Raw genomic sequence first — 26243 nt, 5'->3', positions numbered from 1 at the left:
GAATAACTGCAGAAGGCGTTCTATACTATTTATTAAATACAAGACATCAATACAGCTAGTGTGGAATATCTGATTACTTTTACTGTCAAGTGATATTACCAGGCTTATTAGATTAAGGCTTACACTACATCTCCCCTCCTGAGAAAGTTAACATTAAAATGAAACGTGATCTGATGACTGCATTTCTAAACAAGCTATATCAGCTTCACTTTCACAAGTTCAGTCTCTCAGGTGGTTTTGACAATCTTCCCGAACGTGTGAAATACCCGTTTTGACTGGTTGGCACTGCTTTGCTTTCATCTGAGACAGTCAAATTATCAGGGTTTAAAAAAAGTCACTCTGTGAGGCTCCGAAAATGTAGTAGGCACGGGAATTAAATTTCTCCTATTACGCCGCATCTCTCCCTCGTCAGTTACTACCGTGTATGACCGAGGTGTAGATGCCTGAGTTAATAATTCCTGAAGCAAAATGATCTTTAATCCATACTTTATTCCCTACCTGAAGTTTTTTTCTTTCTTCTCCATATTTCTGGCGCGATGTCGAAGATCATAATTTCTCTTTTGAGTTTACTTTTGATACTTTTCCGATTTCTTCACTTTCATTAAATCTGGCCATTTCGGCTCTAAGTTGTTTGGTGCCATCTACAAAGTAGTTTGTAATTTTCTTCTCATCAGTAATTCGGCAGGGCTGTATCCATTCGGTAATGGTGTTGCGTGATATATCAAAAGAGCTATGCAAGGATCGTCTTCTGTTTTTAAGCATTCTTTTAATTGTTTGAATAGCTCTTACGGCTACTTGTAATATGGCTGAATCCATAATTTGTTGCAAATTTCTTTGAGTATTAGGGTTGTGTATTGCAGACCACTATCTGAAGCTAATACTTCTGGTATATCATGTCGCGCAAAGATTGATTTGAGATGATTGACAATGGTAAGAAAATGTAATATTTGCTCATACTCCCCCCCCCATGACGACAGTTAATGTTTGTGTTCGCGTTTTGTGTGTGTGTGTGTGTGTGTGTGCGTGTGTGTGTTTTGTTTGTTTAATTTATCTGTAATTGTCATATGTACAATAAAGTGCCGTACTGTTAGCTCCTTCCTTTTCGAGTAAAGCGTAAGCTGTATCGCAGCATGCTTCATGTCCTAAGTTGGTGCTTCTGCATTTAATTTTCTATTCTGACCATTAATTAATATTTGGGTTGAAATTAGCGTAAATTTTCGTTTTAATTTATCCAGATATAAATTCACTTTTTATCAATGCCTTTTAAAATGGTTTGATGGCTCAAATTATGCGCTGTCCAGTTATGTTTCTGTAGTGTGTGTGTGTTTGTATGTCTGACAAATCATGCTTGCTTTAAGGACTCTATTGTTGTAGGTAATATCGGTGAAAAGATCATTAGAGCTTATGTTGAATTGTTGTTTTAAATAATGCCGATCTTAAATAAATCTTATCTTGTTCGGATTTCTTCTAGAAATGTATGGATCGCTAAATGTAAGAGTTGAAAGTCAGCCTTTTACTATTTCATGCTACGTTTTTCGAAAGCAATAATAACTGTTTAAATAAATTAGGTATGTGTGTCCCATTGTTTTGGGATAATATTTCATATAGTCGCCCGAAACAGCCTTGGTAACCAGAGGGCATTCCTAATTACCTCCCCTTGACTGCTCATTTGGGTTCGGTTATGCCTATCGTCTACACTATAATTCCATAATGATTTTCACATTGATAGTAACGCATATTATTATTTTAGCGACAGTGTGCATTATTTTATACATTATTTCATACCTCCAGTCAGGGAAACGTCTCGAAGCTAAAGGAGGACACGTATTTGTAAGTCAACTTGTAATTATTGCAGAATGTAATTTCGAGGGAGCATTTGATGGTTACTATACTACAGCTATGGTTAGAGTTATAGAGTTACAGGGTCCTTTTGGTGTTGCAAGCCGACTATTTCAGTATTGAGTGTGATTTGTTAGAATTTGTTTACACGCGCATTTAAATGACATTTGTTCATTTTATTTTAATCCTCAGGCATCCGTATTCCTTTGCAATGTCATTATTTATACGCCTTGTTAAATATAAATAGCAATGATAAGTTACGTGGACATATTTGGATGAGGTCAACTTAAAGGTATAATAATTAATACAGTACAAACTGGATGGAATGTTGTATGCCATGTTGTCAGAATGAAAGCAGAGCGTGCTGAAAACAAATTCCTACTACCCAGTTATTGGTTATGATAGACACCCACTTTACTTGACCCAGTTTGGTATCTGGCCACCCTGTTAAAGTCCACAGTGGTCGGTAATTTTCATCTGGAAGTGTTTTGATGACATTAAAGGTGCAGAGCATTAAACAGTCAAGACTTTGGCTAAACTATTTTAGTATTAAATCTTTAACAACAATTAATATTTAATTTATGCACCTACATGATCACATTTATATATTACTTTACAAGTGTGTTATATAAATTTACTGTTGCCATTTAAGCTTAAAAATTCGCTCCCAAACATAGTATTATAAATTGTGAACATTTTCTTTTATGGAACATGCCTTACTTATTATAAGTAATACCTGATTTATGAGTTTGTGTGTGATTTGGATTTTTAATGTAGCTTTAACAATTTTTCAGTCATATGGCTATGATATCTGCATTGTGGCAGTTTATAGTGATGTCTGTCACAGGGGCATCATGCCGCAGACATATAGAATGATGTCCCACCCAGTCACATTATCCTGACACCAGGCCTACCAGTCCTAACACTAACCTCTTAATGCTGAGCACCAAGCGAGGCAGCTGTTAGTACCATTTTTATGTCTTTGGTATGACTTGGCCACGGTTTGAATCTGTGACCTCCTGCATCTGAGGCAGAAGCTTTAACCACCAGGCAACCAGAGCGGTCCAAATTTATAGTAAACATCTCAGTTAGCAGGATGGAGATACACTGTGATCATTAAGTTTGCTTATCAGTTGGGCACACATACCACTACATGATAAGGTCCAGGAATGCTGGGTGATTCAGATAATAGCTGATTCAGAGAGAAGTATGGTCTGATTAAGACCATTTGAAATGTTTTAAGAAAAACAAGGAACAAAAACACCTGATTTACTTTAGTAGTCATTGCTGTTTTCGTAAAGATAGTAAGAGAATATAGAAGATTGATTTTTAACTCGGAAATACACTTCTACATACATTTCTAACTGAAATCATAATGAAATAGACATGAGCTATCACGTTTTGATCTTTTTTTAACCAGAAAATTTTCAATGTTTACAATAAAGAAAACAGTTATTTTTTAATTGTTATCTTTGAAAAAAATGGAAATCAGTTGAGTATGTCCCACTTGAATACTATCAAATAGTAATGTACAGAGGTCTTGCTAGGATTTTAAAACTAGGAGTCCAGGACTCCCATTTTGGTAAAAATAGGAGTCCCACCAGTAGAAATCGCAGTCCCCTCCCAAAAAACTATGCAAATTAGAAGAACTATTGGTTGTCACTGAGTTTAATTTCTACATTCTTTATAACTTCGATATATCTCTTGTTTTTCCATCAGAGTGAGACTGAATTTTGTCGGTCCAAAGAATGTTTTATTTCAAGCACTAAGCTAGGCATCACATACTTTCTTTCACTTAGCTACTGACCCATCCAAACTTTCAGTTCTAGCAACTTGAGTACTCTTCTGAATCTAATTACGGTCTTTGTCAGTTTGCCATTTTAACCCCAAAATACTTATCCAAATTTATGAATGACATTTTGTCTAAGTTTCAACATGTCTTGATTCCGAAGTCACAAGTCAAAGCCTTTGAACCTGCCGCCCAGCTATTGCATCATGTTCTTTTGACGTACTCTTATAATGGCAACATGTACATCAATGAGTCATTGTAAATATCAGCACGGCTAATTAATCAACACATTTTCCCACTAAGCAGGTGGCTGAAGATGGATGGGCAAGTCATTAAATTTTGCTGCCCACCTATTACATGTGTATGGAGGACTCCCGCCTAAGTGATTTTCGGCATCCAAGATAAAACATTGGTGTCCAAATACGCGTGATAAAGCATTTCTGAGACCACTGAATGTATATAAATTTACACATGGCTTTTAGTGACTTCTCATGTAAATAATAAGACATTGTGACATTGGCCAAGTGGGTATGTATAGAAAAGAGGTTTTTGCCAACAAAGTCTTCATTCCTATTTAAATATCAGTCTGGAATCATTTACTGTTGTATTTACTTATAATTTCAAAGGAATCATTTATTTAAATTATTTATTGGAATTACAAAATGCTAATAGACTTTGAGCAAAAACACTATTTTGGGATCATTGTGAATTCAGTCAGAGACATTATGGACTGTATTATTGTGATTCATCACTACAGTTGGTACATCAGCACAGTCAGGATTGGAATTCAGTCAGAAAAGTCTGTACTTTTGAACTTATGATATAACTTTTAGGATTATTTAAGATTTAATAACCAATACTGTAAGTTCTTTCAAATTTTCACTTTGTGTTTTAATTTTTTACAATAACTTATTGGTTTCACTTTCTTTCTGTTACTCAGTTTAAGGTCAAACAATAATTACAAAATAAACCTAATGATTTAGAGGATCTACCTGTGATGCATGAGGTCGTTGGTTCAAACCCTGGCAGAGTTATACCAAAGACTTATAAAAATGGTACTAACAGCTCTCTTGCTTGTTTAGTTTCATTTTGGTCTGTTCATTCCCGATTCCTGACTGATCTGCACCTTCATTGACATCCCAAAACTTCCAGACAAAAGTATAATTACAAGTGCAGTAGGTATACTTATATATGAACATGTATAATTTCCTATAGATATGCATGCATCTTTACAAAGTCTGAATTTGGTGCATATTTGGTTAAAGGGCTTTACAGTCTGTTGTAAATTGTATTGCTTTCATTAGGGGGCTCAAACAATATGTTGTAAATTGTATTGCTTTAATTAAGGGGCTCAAACAGTCTGTTGTCAGTGGTATTGCTTTGATTAAGGGTCTGTAACAGTCCATTGTAAATTGTATTGCTTTGATTAAGGGGCTCTAACATTCTATTGTAAATTGTATTGCTTTGATTAAGGGTCTCTCATAGTCTTGTAAATTGCATTGCTTTGATTAAGGGGCTCTAACATTCTATTGTAAATTGCATTGCTTTGATTAAGGGGCTCTAACATTCTATTATAAGTTGTATTGCTTTGATTAAGGGTCTGTAACAGTCCATTGTAAATTGTATTGCTTTGATAAAGGGGCTCTAACATTCTATTGTAAATTGTATTGCTTTGATTAAGGGTCTCTCACAGTCTTGTAAATTGCATTGCTTTGATTAAGGGGCTCTAACATTCTATTGTAAATTGCATTGCTTTGATTAAGGGGCTCTAACATTCTATTGTAAGTTGTATTGCTTTGATTAAGGGACCATAACAGTCCATTGTAAATTGTATTGCTTTGATTAAGGGGCTCTAACATTCTATTGTAAACTGTATTGCTTTGATTAAGGGTCTCTCACAGTCTATTGTAAATTGTATTGCTTTGATTAAGGGTCTCTCACAGTCTTGTAAATTGCATTGCTTTGATTAAGGGGCTCTAACATTCTATTGTAAATTGCATTGCTTTGATTAAGGGGCTCTAACATTCTATTATAAGTTGTATTGCTTTGATTAAGAGGCTCTAACATTCTATTGTAAATTGTATTGCATTGATTAAGGGGCTCTAACATTCTATTGTAAATTGTATTGCTTTCTTTAACAGGCTTGAACAGTCTGTTGAAATTAGTATTGTTTATTTTAGTCCAGTGCTTTTCTGTTGTTTACTGTTTATGGAGAAAAGCTCCCCAGGCACAAAGAAAAACAAATCCTATCATACTGAGCCTGTTATAAATTTATTGTTCCTATTTTTATGTAATGTTAAAATATTTTGTCTGGATTTCATTTAGAAACACATTATTTTTGTCCAGATTACAGGTGGATCAAGTGGGATTGGGAAAGCCCTTGCGATAGAGTTTGTGAAGAAAGGAGCTTGTGTCACTATTGCAGCCAGAGATCAGGTAACTTCATTTGGAATCCATACAGTTTTGTAAAATTATAAGATGGCCTTTTTGTAATGCTTAAATTGCATTAGTATGACACCACATGTTCAGGGTTAAATGTATGCTGCATTTTTGTACCATTGGCATAGAAAAAATATTGATGCCCACTCAGATATTTATGATGCATCCATGTGGCATGTTTTTATAATAATTGGCACAAATTTAACATGTCTTTGCACCCATAATGTTCCTGGTTAAACCTGTTATTGCTTCACTGTCTGCAGGATGGCACTTTATAGTGATGTTTAGCACTGAGGCATCATGCCACAGACATCTATCATCATGTCCCACCCAGTCACATTATTCTGACAAAAGGCAGACAAGTCCTAACACTAACCTCTTAATGCTGAGTGCCAAGCAAGGCAGCTGCTTGTACCATTTCTATAAGTCTTTGGTATAACTTTACTGGGGTTTGAACCCATGACCTCCCACATCCAAGGCAGACACTCTAACCACTAGGTCACATGAGCAATCAACCAGTTTTATGTAGCAGACTCAGTCCAGTGTTATATAACAGACTCTATCCAGTTTTATGTAACAGGCTATGTCCAGTTTTATTTAACAGACTTTATCCAGTTTTATATAACAGACTCTATCCAGTTTCATGCAACAGACTCTTGTTTTATGTAACAAACTTTATCTAGTTTTATATAACAGACTATCCAGTTTTGCATAATCATGTGACTACATGACCGATCTTTGCCTGTGCTGAAAATGTCTGGTACATGTAGATTTCTTGGCATTGTCACAGTAAGGGGCACTATTGTCTTTTAAACTTTAGTTTCATTATGTACATGATTATTATTACATTAACTAAATTACATGTAGAAGAGGTCTAGAAATATTAAGAATGCAAGTGATGTGTGCTCTCTCTTAATACTGAAGATATTTTGAGCCACATTTGACCATATTGTGAAACTTTCATATTCTCTAACCCACATATCTTTCACTTTAAGGGAAAACTCAAGGAAGCAGAGACAGAGATTAAAGCCTTCATCAAAGATGGTGACAATCAGGTTTGACCTCTACTTTGATTCATTACTGTTTGGAGTAATGCTACACAGTTTTGTTATATGTGCACTGTTATGGGTTAGGGTGGGGGATTTTTTAAAAATTTATAAGATGGTTCATTATTACCTCTCTTGGAAGACTGCCTCTTTTGCTAAAATATCATGATCTCTCAAGACAGTTGGTTTCTCTTGACAGGTCACATAAAATCTACACTAAGATGAATTCATAATGCATGTGGTGTAAATGCTGGAGGCTATCCACACTAAGATGAATTCATAATGCATGTGGTGTAAATGCTGGAGGCTATCCACACTAAGATGAATTCATAATGCATGTGTAAATGCTGGAAGTTATTCACACTAAGACGAGTTCATAATGCATGTGGTGTAAATGCTGGAAGCTATCCACACTAAGACGAGTTATTAATGCATGGGGTGTAAATGCTGGAGGTTACCCACACAAAGACAAGTTCATAATGCATGTGGTGTAAATGCTGGAAGCTATCCACACTAAGACGAGTTCATAATGCATGTGGTGTAAACGCTGAAAGCTATCCACACTAAGACGAGTTAATAATGCATGGGGTGTAAATGCTGGAGGTTACCCACACAAAGACAAGTTCATAATGCATGTGGTGTAAATGCTGAAAGCTATCCACACTAAGACGAGTTCATAATGCATTTGGTGTAATTACTGAAAGCTATCCACACGACGACAAGTTCATAATGCATGCGGTGTAAATGCTGGAGGCTATCCACACTAAGACGAGTTAATAATGCATGGGGTATAAATGCTGGAGGTAACCCACACTAAGACGAATTCATAATGCATGTGGTGTAAATGCTGGAGGCTATCCACATGAAGACAAGTTCATAATGCATGTGGTGTAAATGCTGGAGGCTATGTACATTGTTCTAGAGTTTATAACCATGCATTGATGGATTTTATTAGCTAATATTTCATGAGCTTCATATTACAGTTTGAATATCAAACTAATAAATAAGTTGACAGACCCATAATGAGTCAACAGACCTGTAAATGATGTTATCCCAATACTTTCAAGGGTAGAAATATTTTGAAAGTCCAATATATCCTTGGGCATCCTCTTTGAAATCTGGTTGTCCAGCAGATTTTTCTTATTTTCTGGAAAATTGCTACAGTTCTCCCCAAGATTTCTATAATCAGCAGCAACTTTAGCAGCTCTAACTTAAGAAATTTTGCTAGTGTCATATATTTACTGTGCTGCACAGGCTTGTTGAGTTAAAAAACTATCACAAGACTTGCTTGATTAGATCATAAATTTGTCATTTCCATTGATAAATACACTGGCTGAATATCTAACCTGAACCAGTCTGGGATATTGGTTGTAGTAACTGCAAAACATCTTTCTGTCTGAGTCAGTGAATTCTAACCATGGATAATAATGAACTCAATGTGCCTTAAAATTTCTATATATGTTAGTTGTGTCATATTTGACATTTGTGCTGCCACTGAGTTAGGCTTATGTCCCTTAGGAGGACTAGTTACCTCAGACTCAGTGGTAGCCTTACATTTTATCCTTCGATTTTCACATGAATTTTCCTTTTCTTAATCTTCCTGATGACCTTCCTTGCGAAAATAATTTAGTAAACTTCCTTTAGCATCATTGTTTTGTTTCAAATGCAATCCCACACATTGAAGTCGATCCCTTTATAATTAATTAAAAAAAATTAAAGACTCATTACTGTCATTTAATCACTTCATAAAGGAAATGGATACTTATGTTGATAAAATGCATTTCATTAATTTCATTGCATTGACTTTGTGGACTGAAGTCAAAGGGTGATCTGCTAATGAGTGTGTTGAGTGAACACAATATTAAGAAGGTCATTTAAAGCACTGTTAATTAATCATGATTTGTTTGTTTGAAGTGTTTTGATTGATTGATAATTTGGTTGCTTAGCCCAATATGCAGTCAAGCAGTAATAGAAATCCCACACATGTGACAGTTATCAGTGACCACTTACTGTTATTTCACAGGATGTGAATGAATAAATGGAGGTAGATTCAGCTATTCATTAGGCCCAGAGAGCATGGATGGCCTGATAAAAGTAGATGAAATGATTAAAGTATGAAAATTAACACTTGCTGGACTTGTTTTAAAATAGGAGAAGAGCACTTGTTCTGGACTAGAGCCTTGGAAAATTTTACTTGTTTGACTTAGAAAATGTTTAGTTCCAAGCATCGGGCTCTGGGATTTGACAAGAAACATTTAGCACCAATTGCAGTCAAAAGCTACTAGTCCACAGTCACAGACACCTTGCATCATTAAGGAAGAATGGATATCAGACAAAAACAAATACCTATCCATTCTTATGTCCAATTTTGATAACACATGTCCAAAGACATTGGCTCTTTGCCAAAAGTGGAATTTATCATGGGTACTAACTTGGCTGAAGAAGACACCATTGGAAGCTTTCTCAAGAGCTTCATTGGTTCATCTCTCAAATTAGACTTGCTTCCTTATGGTATTAGTGATGGTAGGCAGACCCAGCGAAATACATGCTAGTACTATCAGTGGACATGAACTGTGGACAGTTTTGACAAGATGGGTCAGTATTGCTCATGACAACCCCTCCTTTTATTGCCAAGAACAGGCTCTCACTCCTGGGCAAGCAGATTTTTGCAATGAAATTCCTGTCTACCATGAACATGTCACCTCCAAGTCATCTACAGGACACAGTGTGAGCTCTGACGTGGTACTTAGAAGGACTAGGCTGTTGTGTTTAGGGAGATCATGTCTCTTTTTACCCTGCACAGAGGGATAGGGTGATATATTGTAGCTCATGAAGTAAGGGCAGTTGCCACATGCGTTGTGTTTGAATGAAACTTCTCCAACTGACATTATCCATGCCATGGGATGGAGGTCCAAATCTATTAATATTCAGCTTTTTATCTCAGAGATTATTTCATTCTTGAAGGTTCAACTCTATCTGGTGGAACCTATAGCCGTAACAGGTTACTTTCCAGGGTCATTGGACAGCTTCATAATGATGCAGCTTTATGACTTCTGCTGGATTTGCAGGAGGGAAAATTATTCCCTTTTGAAGTTGATCCCTGACATGGAGTCCGTTTTCCAATCGGGTTATCAAGAAGATGTCTAACATACTTTAAAGGACTAGAAATGGTCTCGGGGGGTGTCAAGGGATGTATATCCCTCCACCTTTTACCTATTCTTCTTAGATATTATGACTGAGTAATATATTTGAAGAAGAAACCAATTTTTTAGGGGGGTAAAATATATTTCTTCAATAATACTTACCCAGTCATAATACATATGTACTCCCAGCCTCCCCACACCTTCACTATGTCCATATTGAGAGCATGCATTACATTCCAGTCATAAATGAAGTATTATGGGGAGATCATTCTAACTGCCACCTATGTGGGAAGATAACGTTTTGCTTTTTAGCTAAAACATTTTAACCTGGGAGGGTTGTATTTGCAAGTTAGTTGTTCTCATAAGATACATGTATGTAAGTATTATCGAAGAAACTTATCTTACTTGGAAAAAATGGTTTCTTTAGCTAAAGTTAGCCACCAAAGCACTGTCATTGTGCTCAAAATATAGTGTCTATATTCTTCTTCACTGAGAAAGCATAATGTATGTACTAAATGATAACCAAGTCAGTGTGTCAAGTTGGAGATGAAAAAAATGCTACTAAATATTAGTGTATTTTGACAGAAATTCACATCACTTGTTTCTTTAAGAGTTTTCCCTGAGGGGCTGATAGTATGGATGGTAATCGCTTAATCAGATAATGAGCAACAGACACATGAGATTAGTGAGGCCTATCAGCAACAGCAGTCATCCATCAACTACAGAATTATATAGAGATAATTAAGGCATCCTGCTGTAGGTACCCAGAGGGATTATTACTACAACTAACTAAAAAAAAAGAGCAAAAACCATTAAGCTTTGTAAAATTCAACAAATAATTTATTTCCCTAAAATTCAAAGTGAAAATTTGACAGGCTCTCACAGTACATGTAGTGCAAATTATATTCAAAATAGTCCAAATCAAGTTCTTTCACCAGTCCTAATGAATAAATTCCAAATAAATTGCAGTGGTATTTGAAAATCCAACACTGAATGTTTTGATGTGCCTGGAGTCTCAAATGTGGTAATGTGCCAATGGCCTGAAGTGGGATGATGTGCCAACAGTCTTTTGATAAATCAGAATAATATAATTCAGCAATGTTCTTGTCTGAAATCACTATAATTCCAAATCAATGTTCCAGTCCAGGAATATTAGAGAAGAGCACTTTGTATTCCAATGAAAATTAACTTAAATAAATAATTCCTCCTAAATCAAATACTGAACACAACAATAAAAATGATTCTGCTAAATATTTTAAAGCAAGAATGAATAATTTTTCAAGTAAACAAGATTATATAAAAAACTATGATGCAAAAGTGAGCCATAATATAGGTCCAGAGTTCATTTCTATAAAATCTAAGTTGTAAACAAATACAGTCTGTTTCTAAATGTATAATAAACATCAAATACAACAGGTTTATCAATGGGGAATACCATAATCGTAGACCCATACCCCAAATAAACATGTTTAACTCTATTGATAATGATCCTAATATTTAATCCACATAGAGTTTTTTTTTTAGCTATGTATTATTTGTTTACAAAATTAAATGTTACTGGTCAGGTACAGGTACACAATTTTAAATTTATTTTGGACAAGGTCAAGTAAAAAATACAATTTACATGGGGCCCCGAGTGGCCGAGAGGTCTAGAGCGCTAACTGTTCCGGATCACTGCTATCTCACCTCTGTCTGCGTGGGTTCGAGTCCAAGGCTTGGCTGGCATGGGTACGTGGGAAAGCCTGCCAATAGCTTCTCATGGGTCGGTGGTTCTTCCCTGGGTTTTCCAGGGTTCTTCCTCCACCAGTTATACTGGCTGCCATGTATAGCCTATCTTGTGCTGAAAAATGGCGTTAAACCCTAGAACAACAATGACAACAACAATAATTTACATACCATATAATCACTGAAAAAGAAAAACTAGCAATAGAACAAATTAAATATATGTAACACTACTCAATGATGAAATGTTTGTTGCTGGAAAATGTACACAATTCCTTAGCAGTTTTGAATTCTTTTGTAACATATTTTGTTTACTGATGGGGCTGTCACATTTGAAATAATGGTTGTGCAGCATTTTTGTTGTCCTGGGCAATAGATTTTTCTACCATTGACTTCCAAAGATTATGGGGATATTGTGGCACAATCCATCTGCATATATAATGTCATTGAACTCTTACATAGTTAATGCTAGATACATCAAACTTGGGTTGTTGATGGTTGCAGATTGTACCAACACTTTTGAAATTATTATTTCATCTCTGGAGATGGAACTAGAGTGTTGGGGAAGAGTGGGGGTTAATTCAGATAAATTCCATAAATATGAAATAACTCAGTTACTTTTTTATCTTCTTTGAATTAATGATAGAAGTGTCAGCACATGCCAGACTGGAACCCTTTGTTATGCCCAATGGTCTTTGATTACTTGCAAGGGCTTATCCCATGGGTCATAACATAGGAAATATTGAGGTCCCCATCATACAACTGCATGTATACTTACTTGGGACAAATTTAGAGATGCAGCTGGCACCTCCAGGGACTTAACCCCAAGGTCATAACTTGGGAAATTTTGAGATCCCCACCCTGTTACCATAATATACATTTACTAATCATAAAAAGACAAATTTATACATACAGCCAACACTGGCCCCAGTGTTCAGTCTTAAGCCCCCAATTGACTTAGCCACATTATCATGATTTGGAAACTATTGAGATCCCCAACTTGTATATACCTAATGATCATGAAAGACAAATGCACATACACAACAGACATCTACCCCAAAATATTCATTACCCATAGAGAAGTACCCAAAAGGTTCAAACCTGGGGATGGTTATCCAAATCAGGGAAGCTTGGAAATACGTTTTTTTACCAGCACAGTATTTTAGTGTAGTGCAATGCTTTTGGTGTTACTGTATGCTTATAATTTTATTTGAAAATCTGTCATGATTCTTTTTGTTGTCCTGTCTTAATAATTCCTTGAAAATAATAAGAATTCATTTAGTCTTATTTTTTTTTTAAATCACTACTGTCAAAAATGTATTTGTTATATTTTATGCTGTTGATATGCTGTACGTTAATGTTGTTAAAATATATTGACACTGAAATGTTATTAACAGTACATCTTCATGCTAAGATAAATAGAATGGTTGGGTTTGTTTGTGTCAAATGGCTAAAGCTTTTAATAGACTCCACACTAGGGCTTTCTTTCTTTGTGACTTTCCATTCATTTCTTTGATGATATAGTATATGAAGCCTGCATGTTATGCAACAGCAGATGATATAGTATATGAAGCCAGCATGTTATACAACAGCAGATGATATAGTATATTAAGCCAGCATGTTATACAACAGCAGATGATATAGTATATGAAGCCAGCATGTTATGCAACAGCAGATGATATAGTATATGGAGCCAGCATGTTATACAACAGCAGATGATATAGTATATGAAACCAGATTGTTATGCAACAGTAGATGATATAGTATATGAAGCTAGCATGTTATGCAACAGCAGATCAAGGTCTATATTGTTTGTAGTTGGACCAAACTTGTAATTGATTATGTATCGAAATACTATAGTAATGAAATTTAATATTGGGCATTTTCCAAAGAGTAAACTTTATTTTTAAATTATGTTGCTTTCAGAAAGTTCAGTGGGTGGCTATGGATGTATCAAAAGATTACATGGACGTGGAGAGAAGTATGAATAAGGTAAAATGTATCAGCAAAGATTAAAGAATATTTTGAGACATTACAAATTTCGCTGTGTTTTTTGGGGTGTATCTAGCCTTTTTTGCATGTGGCTAGACACATTTTTCTAGACACAATATTATAAGTAGGGTTGCATGACATCTTTCTAACTAAGATATTTATCCAAAAGGATTGTTTGCTCATTGTCATCTTCTGTTTGGTTTGAACCAGAACATTTATGTAACATCCTCAGGACATGCTTTTCATTCAGCATTTACTACTGTTAATTTGTTTGTCTTTTAATCACATTTTCCTTATTTTGATTCATAGAATGGAGATGTATTCTTATTCTACAGAAAGAACATTTTCATTGCATCTTTAAAGCTGTGTTATCTCCCAATACAATTTTAACTATTATGACAAGCATTTTCTTTGTAGCTATTACAGCATTTCTTGTGACATATCTCATAACTTAGACTTGAACATAACCTAATTTCTCTGAAAAAACATGTGCAGGAAAGTTACTTAACTATTTTATCAGGCTGCAGCATGTGGCCATGTTTATCCTATCTGTGTTTGACTTGTCCTGCAGATTTTTTTACATGCTGACCACTTTGAGTTTTGTGACAAATTGATGCTCAGTTAAAATATGTGTGCACCTTCCGCATTGAATGACAAGAAACAAAAAGACAGTCTATATCATAAATAATTGTAAAAATGTTGATTTTTTTGTTCAGGCTGAGAGTCAGCTAGGGCCTATCAGCATCCTTGTCAACTGTGCAGGAACTTCCATAAGTGGAACCTTTGAGGATCTACCAGTAGAGAAATTCCAGGTACATGATAATCAGCAAAATAAAACAAATTTTGGGCTATTTTTATTAAACCTTTGTTTGAGTACACAGTAGATAAAATTGGAGTTAGTGAAATGGCAAATTGCGTGTATCATCTTTGAAATAGGAACAGAGTAGGAAACTATAAATGTTTTCATTTCTATTAAAAGTAGTCTTTCAACAGGTAAATTGCACCTGAATCTGTGATGATTACAGAAATTTTTCATGTCAGATATCTAATTTCTGAACATTTTACCACCATACAAAGATGTGACCAATATAAATAAATTAGTCTGTAAAAAAAATCCATAGACTTTTTATTAAATTTTTTTATCTTAGTTTCCCCAATCACAAGAATCTGAAGAAACTAACTTCTGAAGAAACACATACAGCTCTAAGTTTTTCCTACACAAAAAATATGCTTAAGAACAAGCCTTCAACCACTTACATTCTAAGGCAGTGCATCCAAATGACCTTAATAACTAACTCAGTTCCCTCAGTTAAGACTCAAATCCCTCAGTTAAGACTCAGATCCCTCAGTTAAGACTCTAAAACTCTGTATATGCTCTTAAATAGGTCATAAGAAAAATCCCTAGTGTGAAAGATAGTACTTCAATTAAACATCATTGAAGATAGTCATTGGCTTTTATAGCATGTGTATTTTACAATCGTTTCATCACAAAATTTAATCGTTTTTTGTGACTTCACTTGCTAAATTTGATTAAATTTAATGTTAGGTAATATTTTGTGATCTACAGTATATTCTTTGAAAATTAAAATAACAAAGAACAAAATACATTACACTTACAAATTCCTAAATTTTATTAAATTTTATTGTAGTTATTATTTTGTGATTTACAGTAGATTCGTTTAAATTTAGGAGAACAAAGAAACAAATTAAACTGACAAATTCCAGAATAAACAAGACATAGGTCTTATTCACGTACAGTTTATAATTGTCGAGTTTTACTAAAAATATTGAAATGAGTAAGCCTGCTTTTATATATTTAGTACAAATGACTTCAGTCTCACTGTTATATTTACATCTATCTTAATTTAGTTAATTTTCTTAGAGATGGAATCTTCCAAACCCTAGGATGCTACTATCGGGAGAATTATAGGCAAGCAATTTTCCTTCAGATTTACCAGATCTAAATTGGCCAAGATAAACATATTAAGGGGGAAACCCATTTTATGAAATAAAACTGTTGGAGTCATTCATTTAGTTTTTTCATTTAAGTATAATTGTTATTTTATTAAGTTGATTTACATTTGTAAAGTCTTTAAAGTTTTATTTACATTGCAGCAAATGATGCAGATAAACTACTTAGGTAGTGTGTATCCAACCAGGGCAGTGGTCAAGTCCATGAAGTCAAGACGTCAGGGCAGAATAGTATTTGTCTCCTCCCAAGCAGGGCAGTTGGGGGTCTATGGTTATACGGCCTACTCCCCATCCAAGTATGCACTTAGGGGGCTGGCAGAGTCACTGCAGATGGAAGTAAGCATCTTTTTCTTACAAGTGGAAACAACAGTCATGCAATTATTCTGTAAATGACTAAAATGAATTGTGTATGTGTTATCCATGTTACAGTGGTCCCCCTCTTATAAAGCCATCTCTTCTAAAGCAGGAAAGTGGCCTTATAAGATGGTGGCCTTTTTAGAGGGGTATCATACTGATTTAAGTATAAGTACATATAAAGTATGAATGGAGCAACTAATTCTTAAATATTTAATTTTTTTCATTTAAAATCACAGGCATCCCGTACAAAATTTTCCACATAGACTGGATATGGAATCCATATGTACTTTTAAAGAAATATCCATATGGACATTTTTATTCTATAGCTGAACCACTCTTATGGATTTCAGTGTATCCATTGGGAAATCTTATAGATTCCTTGCGTACTTCTTATGGAAAATCCCATGGATTATGCAAATTAGTCTATGAGATCTGTAGATTGTCCTTATGGAATAAAATTAAAATTCCATATAGAATTTGGCAATAGCTCATATGGAATTTGTGAATAATCCATATGGAATTTGGCAATAGTCCATATGGAATCTGTGAATAGTCCATACGGAATTTGGAAATATACCATATGGAATTTGTAAATGATCCATATGGAATTTGGTAATAGTTCATATGGAATTTGGTAAAAGTTCATCCCGTATGAAATTTTCCAGGCGGACTTAAGGAGGATTTCAGACAGGTTTTTTAAGCGCTTTCTGCCTAAACCATAAAAAATCTGCTTCAGATTTCTATTAAACTGCCAAATGATTCTTAGAAATTATTTTGAATCAATGGTAAATATTCACAATAATTTTTAAAATGGATCGTAAATTTTATTTTGACAGACATTATCAAATAAGATTTAGGTTTTTCTTGTCCTCATTTTCTTTTTTGCATACAAAGCCTAATCCCATGATGGCGTCACTTTAGTCTTTTTTGTTTCACTGAAAGTTTGGTGAGATCTCACTAAAACTTCATTGAAATATTTGTGAGGTTTCAAAAAAATGTGGCCAAAACTTTAACTTAAGTTTTGGCAAGATCTCTAACATGTCATTGACAGTTTTGTGAGAATTTACTAAAACTTTCGTGAGATTTCAATAAAATTTTGATCATTATTAAGTATTTTACTGAAGTTTCAGTAGTTTTTCAGACATTTCAGCAGGTTTCAAATAAATAATGGGTATGAATTAAACAGAATTTTATTAACCAAGGTGATATTTCAGTGTACATGAAACAAATTATACAGATGTTGTAATTACATGACATCCAAGGCAAGAGATATGGGAGTTAATAATAATAATAATAATAATAATAGTAATAATAATAATAAAGACTTTATTTAGAGAAGTAACTGAATTAGTTACAGAACTAATCTACCTTGAGGCCTTCTATCTGTTATGTACAATATATACAACATGATGTGAAGAATCTGGCTTGACACTAAATAATTAAGTGATTTTAAAAATCAAAGTATCAAGCTTGCAACATATGCACAGGCATCTGTGAACAAATAAACATATAAAAAATATAAAATATTATCCTGCATTGAAAAATTCAACTGTGAAAATGATGCAAAATTACAGAAAAGCATCCCTTTGAGACATTGATTATGAAAAGAAGAAATTCTAGGAGCCTGCCTTATGTCAGTTGTACTGCAGACTTGATTTTTGATTAATGTACAAACTATGATGCTGTTGTGGTCTCTTGAATTGGTCCTTGTTCCGTAAGCAGCCGTGACAAACGTTTATCATGATATAATTACTCTTATTTTGCACTGAATTCTAACACACCTAGAACATTTTGATAATATACACAATAATACCACTCACGATATTGAAGGATGATTCTACTTGTGGGCCAAGAAAACTCCGCAAACATATGACTGTTCCCACCAGTGGTCTGTATGTTGTCCGTCCTTAAATTCTGGAAGTTAATCAGTTTGGAGTTATAGAACTTCGAAATCATCCTGGTTCAATTTCTTGTCTTATTTAGCACATTAGCCGCTTCTGTAAAGCTCTTTATGGCACAAAAAGCAATATGCTAGTCGTGGTGATAAATTTTCATACAGATTGACCAATTACGTTCCCATCAACTTTGCATTCAATCTTTTCTCATTGCTGCACATTTTTCAGATGGTTATTCGAACTCTTATCCCACTCGAAAATTCGAATTGCCATGTTTAGCAAACATGCTCATTCCCATCAATTTCCATTACGTGACGGTTCATTGGGCAAGTGCAAAATTTTGACCAATCAGAGAGCTTGTTACAATGATCATCTGTTAAATAATAAACAGAACAAATACTTATTAGAAAGCTCGTTGTGCAATGGGACCGAATAGAGCATTATTTTGTTAAAAGTTTCTAAGACGATATTAAAAAAAAGGGTCCATATAGAGGAAAATCAGATTCAGGTCAGAAGAAAAGCGAAATTCTGTTTTAAAATGGAAAACAAGCAAACTTGTTAGAGGGCAGTAAGTTACAGCTATCAGAAATAGGAAATATAAATATTGCTGTAAATCATTCAAATTGTACAAGAAACAAAAAACAAATTTTATTATATCTTATTTGTTTTTTTACTGAAATGTCAGTGATATTATAGTCACAAAATATCAGAATTTTTGACAAACTCTCAGTGAAATTTCAATCACAAATTCTAACTGATATTTCAGAAATGTTGGCAGAGTCAGTGAAATTTCAATCACAAAATATAACTGACATTTTCAGAAATTTTGGTAAAATCTCCTAAAATACCTTAATTTTAGATTTTAAAAAAAAATGGACATTTGGAGTGAATGTAAAAAAAATTTCACTGTTATTTTGCTGAAATTTCAGTCACATTTTCACTAGGGTATGATTTTTGTAGAGCATATTTTAATAGGAAGCAGGGGCCCCGAGTGGCCGAGTGGTCTAAAGCGCTTTCCGTTACGGATCACTGCCATCTCACCTCTGTCTGCATGCGTTCGAGTCTTGGATTCGGCCAATGTTGGTATGTGAGAAAGCTTGCCAGTAGCTTCTCGTGGGTCAGTGGGTCTTCCCGGGGTTTTTCCCCGGGTTCTTCCTCCACCATTGATACTGGCCATCATGTATAGCCTATCGTGTGCTGAAAAATGGCGTTAAACCCTACAACAACAACAACAACAACAATAGGAAGCAAAAAAAAAATATTTTTCAGAGTAAACATCATATCAAGTCCAAAATCCACCTTGCACCAAATTTTATAAGTCCAAAGATTCATCTATGCTTGTACTACCAGATATTAATATTCTGATCATGTTTACATTTTCTCTACTTTTTTGGTCATGTCTTTGCCTGTTTTTAAACATCTGTGAAAATAAATTAAAGAAAACTGACATGCATGTGTTTTCTTAAATTTATATGAGTATATATTCATCCTTCCACATCAGCTACACTTAAATATAAATGTACTCTAACTCCCACTACTATTTCTATTTGAATCAGATAGTTTAGGTTATTAATTTTTAGAGAGTATTTTTCATGATGGTATAATACATGAGCCTGCTTTCCATATGGAAAAAAGTGCTTATGAATTAAAGTTGCAACTTTATTCCATATAGAAATTTCACTTGCTGTGAAGTACTTATGGGAATTGACTTATTGTCTGATTCTATAAGTTTTTCAGTCGATATCATTCTCTTCTGTGCTGATTCCTGAAGTATTCCATATGGAATCCATGAGAAATTTCTGTATGGGATGTTATGGATTCAGTGTAATAAAATTTATGTTAGTGTTATTTTAATTAATTATAAATAATCATTTGTTGTGCAAAACAAACTTGTCAGTAAAGTCAGCGCAAAAAACATCTGGTTGCAACCATTAGTCCATCCTATTTCTCACAGATTTAGAATGTGTAACTGATGATGTTTATTTGAATCTTTCTTGACGTCAAATTTCTGAGTTGTGATAAAAGAATTCTATTTCTTTTTGTTTAGTCAAATTGTTTTTACTGTTTCTTCAAACTGAAAACATATGATGACATTTTGCTCTGTTAGCAACAACATAAGCAGTATTTACGATGGAAGTGAGCTTTTGTTAAGTCATGGATGGGTTTTTGTCTAGTAGCTTTTAAAATATATTTCATAATCTGTGCGAGGGAAACCACTAAGACTAACATACCATTTTCCTTGATGGCAACTATCTTTTCAGCAGTCAGCTTTTGTCATCTTGATAATTATAGTTGGTAACATTCTAAGCAATGCACAGCTGTATGGATAATCAGATTATAATATGTATGTTGTTGAGATTAAAGTTGGTATGTTAGAACATATTCTTTGGGTTATGTTTAGGTATGTTAGAACACAGTCTTTGGGTTATATTTAGGTATGTTAGAACACAGTCTTTGGGTTATATTTAGGTATGTTAGAACACAGTCATTGAGTTATATTTAGATATGTTAGAACAGTCATTGGGTTATATGTAGGTATGTTAGAACAGTCATTGGGTTATATTTAGGTATGTTAGAACATAGTCTTTGGGTTATATTTAGGTATGTTAGAACACAGTCTTTGGGTTATATTTAGGTATGTTAGAACAGTCATTGGGTTATATTTAGGTATGTTAGAACATAGTCTTTGGGTTATATTTAGAAATGAATAATATTCATGAGATTTCTATCTGTAAACTATTATTTTGCTGCATTTTAAAAGTTAATTTTACAGTTTTTGCACTGTTATGCCAGCTATTGGTCGCATTAGACAGGTGGCCATCCTTGAGGAGTATTGGTCATTGACAGTGGATTCTGGCCATTAAAAGTTGATTACCACTGGTTTGAGGGGGGTAGCAGTGAAGTGTTTTTCTGTGAGAATTTTGCCAGTGTGCCAGTTGAGAACCAATAATATGATGAGAAAAATCTATTAGTTTCACCAGCATTATATATGTATCACAAGCATGAGCAGGACAGAACATGTGTATCATCTGCATTAGCAAGACAGAACACGTGTGTCATCTGTTTTAGTAAGACAAAATGTGTATCACCAGCATTTGCAGGACAGAACATATGTATCTCAAGTATTAGGATTGAACATGTGTATCGTCCACATTAGTAAGACAAAATGTGTATCACAAGCATTTGCAGGATAGCATCTACATCACAAACATTAACAAGACAGAACATGTGTATCACAAACATTAACAAGACAGAACATGTGTATCACAAACATTAACAAGACAGAACATGTGTATCACAAACATTAACAAGACAGAACATCTGTATCACAAACATTAACAAGACAGAACATGTGTATCACAAACATTAACAAGACAGAACATCTTTATCACAAACATTAGCAATGCAGAACATGTATATCTCATTTCCAGGTCAGTATTGTTAATGGCAATGTTTTCATTATTCATTCATGTTCTAGGAGATTTGTTATAGCACAGTTTGGATGCAGTGATGTTTCACAGAACTTGTGCTTAAATGTATGTGGTGGTCTTGTGTAACGTACAGTTATGGTGACATGTTCACCATTCTTTTATTCTATATCTTATGTGAGCAGATAGTAGGATATACCTATAACTTGTGTGCAGTTGCTGCATGTGTATGCACAGAACTGGAGTAAATGATGAGCAGATTTGACTGATACATGTTTACACATATAGTTGTAAACCCTAAACCCCCACTCTATTATTGCTACTGTTTTTATTTTACTTCGTTTTTGTTCTTGGCTCTTGAGAACATAATCTAGTACCATTTGTTACATTTATCACAATTACCCAATTTTTGTATTTTATGACACAGCCTTGTTGGAATATACTTCATATTAAGGTGGTCACACTTATAATACAGGTCACTTTAATTTTTCCCAGGGTCAGTGTTAGATAAATTCAGCACTGTATGATGTCAAAAAAAGTGTGATACAACCCATAAACCTGTTATATCAAATGTTGAAATTGGTTCTATCAGTTGCATGTAAATTAATTTTCTGTAATATAATAATTCAAATATGACATACTGTGTTGTGAAGTAGAGAAGCTACTTTGTAAAACTGGTTAACAACTCTTTTTACACAAGTCCAAAATGTGCATCTATAGATTATTAGTATATAGGTGCATTAAAAAATCCTTATTTTGTACAATTCAGGTGAAGCCATACAACATGTATGTTACAGTTGCATTCCCACCAGACACAGATACACCAGGCTTTGCAAATGAACAGATTGAAAAGGTTAGTTCAGCTGATCTTGAATTTTCTTTTCAAACAAGTTTTGTCCCTTTTGCTAATGTTACTGATGACAGTGTGGTAACTTAAAGCACTTTGACAGCAAATACAGAATAAGGGTGATGATATATTTGAATTACATTCTTGAATCGTTTTGTAAGCAGAAGGAAGCAAAATAAGTTGTGTTTCTCATAGAATTGTAATACAAATTAAGCTTTGTTTCTGGTAGAGTTGTAATACAAATTAAGCTGTGTTTCTGATAGGATTGTAGTATAAATTAAGCTGTGTTTTTGGTAGAATCGTACTACAAATTAAGATGTGTTTCTGGTAGGATTGTAATATAAATTAAACTGTGTTTTTGGTAGAATTGTAATACAAATTAAGCTGTGTTTCTGGTAGGATTGTAATATAAATTAAGCTGTGATTTTGGTAGAATTGTGATAAAGTTTCTTAATTACAGGAGTTGTTATTTTGAAAAAGTCTTCCTGAAAGCCAGGCTTTATTTATCTTGTGACAGATTATACTGCTTTATAATGTCTAATATGTTGTTGAGCATTATATTCCAGAATCGTTTAATTATTGATGAAATATCTCAAGTTAAAAGCTGAGTCATTAAAAATAAGAGGCTTATCATATCACACTACTTTTATTATTGTAACTTAATGCATCCATTGAAGCTTTATTTGTAAGATATTCCTTTCACAAAGGCAGTCTTTCTTCAGTGTATACTTCAGCAGCTTTAATTTCTGATAGTCGGCCCATATCTGCACCATCAGTCTTAGACATATACTGCATATACCCTTGTATAATGAGTGCCATATATGAATGGCATAGACCCATATATGAATGGCATAGACCCATATATGACCTATATATGAATGGCATAGACCTATATATGACCTATATATGAATGGCATAAACCCATATATGATGGCAACTATGTAATGGCGGGTTTTATTATAGGACCTTTCACTTGACTGTATTCAGATGAAATCTCAAGAAGCTGTAATTGCTAATAGAACATTATAGCAACCCTGCTGTACATGCAAGGGTGATACAAGATTCCAAAGGCTAGTCTGATCTTTGACACCAACCTGACTCTGATGTCAATCACAGGTTAACAGCAGAGACTTTGACTGTTGATGATGAAATGCAAGTGTTTAAAAGTAATTGTGCTGGGATATGAATCACAAATCATTTATTGCTGGTTTTTTACACAGGTTTATTTGTCAGTCTGTTCTATTCCTACCTTAGTTTGAAATTAGAGTTTTTATTCACATCAGCCTGTGGCCTTTGTGTCATATTTTTTTGGGGGGTGGTGGTGATAGATCCTGATATTGACCTCATCAACAGTCAGTAACTGTACAAATGGCATTTGCTTAAAATCATAAGTAAAACCAACTGCATAGACCCTTATCTACCTGCACACAGAACTATGGCAGATGTGGGTTTACTTTTGCACAAGTTAGCCATACATTATATGTAAGGAAAGACACAAAGAATGTGCTGATTAGGAGGAAGTTTAAACAAGTGAATTGTGCCTTGTTTAAACAGAATATCATTCAGAATAATTTGACAGTGAAAAAAGAATTTTAGACTTTAACTGATACATCTTTTATAGAAAAAAATAATTATTTGCTAAGTTTCACCACACTGGTTTAGCTAAACAAGCAGTCAGGACAGCAAGGTTGTAGCATTATTCCATTGTATGCATTTGAAACAGTGATCAGAACTTTGTAAGCATTAATTATTTTTTTTACCCGAGCATGAAAGAATTGGTTGCCTTAATATCAAGAATTTATTTTTTCTATCAGCCCAAGGAGACCCAGCTGATATCTCAGTCATCTGGCCTTTTCAAAGCAGAAAGTGTTGCCAAGTCTATTGTGGAAGACACATTGGTGAGTTTTGTCTCTTGCTTGAAACCTTGCTCAGGTTATGTCCACTAGACAACAGTTTTTGACAACTTGTGCAAAAACTCTATATGACTTTGATGTTTTCATTAGTTAGTCTCTGGGGTGGCGGAAACCATAAAACCAGGGGGAAACTACAAACCTTGGATAGAGACCACATATAATAAAGCTAGGACTGTAGACTGAGATGCATGGCAAACATGTAACTACTTTTGGATGCTAGTAGTATTCACCTTTACTTTCTATTCACATCTGATTTGTAGCAAGCTTGACTCATACATTACAGTAGTTGTGTCATTTGATACAAAATATAAATAGGTTTGCATGTTCATTTTTTGTATCCATTTGAGATACAGTTTTAATCTTCAGTCATTGATCTGGTGCTTCAGGCAGGGAAAATAATCACTTATGTTTTTAAAATCTTTAAATAACAGTTTCTTGTAATCATCATAGTTCAAAAACCATTCAGTATCTTCTCTTTGGTGTGATCAATATTGTATGGAAATGGATGTGCAAGGAGTTTGTCTCATATTTCACTTTTGGCAGAGTAATGGGTATTTTTGAGTTATTGCACATCTTCACTTTGTATGTTTCTGGAATCATTCAGCAAGTCCTGATGCAGTTTCAAGTTAATACTGTCCAATATGTGTAGATGTACATTTTCAGGTTTTTGTCTCTTTCACTTTATTCTTTACCAAGTTATGTTTTTTGTTATCAGCTTTTCATTTCGCTTCAAAGCTCTTAACTCTGCCACTCTTTCAAGCTGAAAATAATTTTTTCCTGCAATATTTCTATCTAAAAATTCATTTTAATCTTATTCTGTGAATTGTTTTAAAGCTGCACCAAAAATTCAAAAAAGTGTAGTATAGTATAAGGGAGTTGTCACTCAGTGCTTGTAAAATGGGCATCGTCTCCCCATTCCAACCCTTTGGTTTTTACCACATTTTTTTACAGCAGTGTCTTTTCACCCAAACTATGAAACTTTGATAGTTTTAAATAAAAAACCATTTCATGCAAAATATATGTTTTGTTTTTGAAAAATCTTTATATTTTTTGCTTTTATTACAGAGTTTGGCAAAAACCGCTATGCAAAGATAGTAGGAAAAGGTCTGGAAAATCAATAAGGATATTACTTCTTGAAAATAGTGCAATTTTACAAAGTATTAATTACAGATATAACTGACACACTGAAATGGACTCTACATTCATGTCATTCTCATTCTTGTCCATTCAGATGATACTAAATTGACAATCTTTGGCCTGTAGTGTAAATAAACAGAGGTCCTTCTGCTGTAAAAACAGAAAGGTTTTATTTGGCACATGCATATAGCAGAGACTAATCCCCACATAAAGTTACATATTATGTATATTTGATTTGTATTTGTTAGTTTCTTCTCCGTGAATATAGGTTATATATAATTGCATTTTAGAATTGACCTTCTCCAAAATCTGGTACAATTGTACATTTGAGACTACATGTTTATCAACACTTTGGATTTGGATGTATTTTTAAAATGTAACTTTAACAATTTTAGTCATATTGCTATGATGTCGGCAGTGTGGCAGTTTATAGTGATGTCTAAGTAGGAGAGCAGGCTGTCATTCACATAGGGAATCCAATCTTTCTTCCCTAGAAGGATACCCAAGGTATTTGTAGGATGCTCAGCATTCCCTCCTCCTTTTCTCCTATGTTAATGTGATTGGGAAACCTATTTGAAGAAGTACATTTTGAAGTAAATTATGTTTCTATAAGAATACTCATAGGATCACATGTCTTGAAGACCCTACAAACCACACCACTGTGCAAGCATCCTCAATGGTATAACATTCAGCTTAAACACTAGTGACATCTGGTGGTGGCAAGG

General features: G+C 34.2%; 1 protein-coding gene across 1 annotated transcript in view; it reads left to right on the top strand.

The window, feature by feature from the left end:
* Positions 1 to 1655: 1655 nt before the first annotated feature.
* The window catches only part of LOC149783049 (3-dehydrosphinganine reductase-like), a 28802-nt gene continuing 4214 nt past the window's right edge, over positions 1656 to 26243 (top strand). Inside the window, exons 1-8 of the mRNA XM_089934645.1 lie at positions 1656 to 1830; positions 5975 to 6064; positions 7063 to 7122; positions 13905 to 13970; positions 14687 to 14782; positions 16086 to 16277; positions 22391 to 22474; positions 24283 to 24366. Of these exons, the coding sequence (XP_089790771.1) occupies positions 1711 to 1830; positions 5975 to 6064; positions 7063 to 7122; positions 13905 to 13970; positions 14687 to 14782; positions 16086 to 16277; positions 22391 to 22474; positions 24283 to 24366 (792 nt within the window). The 5' untranslated portion in view covers positions 1656 to 1710. The remainder of the gene's footprint in view (positions 1831 to 5974; positions 6065 to 7062; positions 7123 to 13904; positions 13971 to 14686; positions 14783 to 16085; positions 16278 to 22390; positions 22475 to 24282; positions 24367 to 26243) is intronic.

The sequence above is a fragment of the Sinohyriopsis cumingii genome, chromosome 15, assembly GCF_028554795.1.
Source record: "Sinohyriopsis cumingii isolate HCF-2022 chromosome 15, ASM2855479v2, whole genome shotgun sequence".
Classification (NCBI taxonomy): domain Eukaryota; kingdom Metazoa; phylum Mollusca; class Bivalvia; order Unionida; family Unionidae; genus Sinohyriopsis; species Sinohyriopsis cumingii.
Note: the sequence above shows the minus strand (reverse complement) of the source record. Positions and strands in the feature narration are given on the sequence as shown.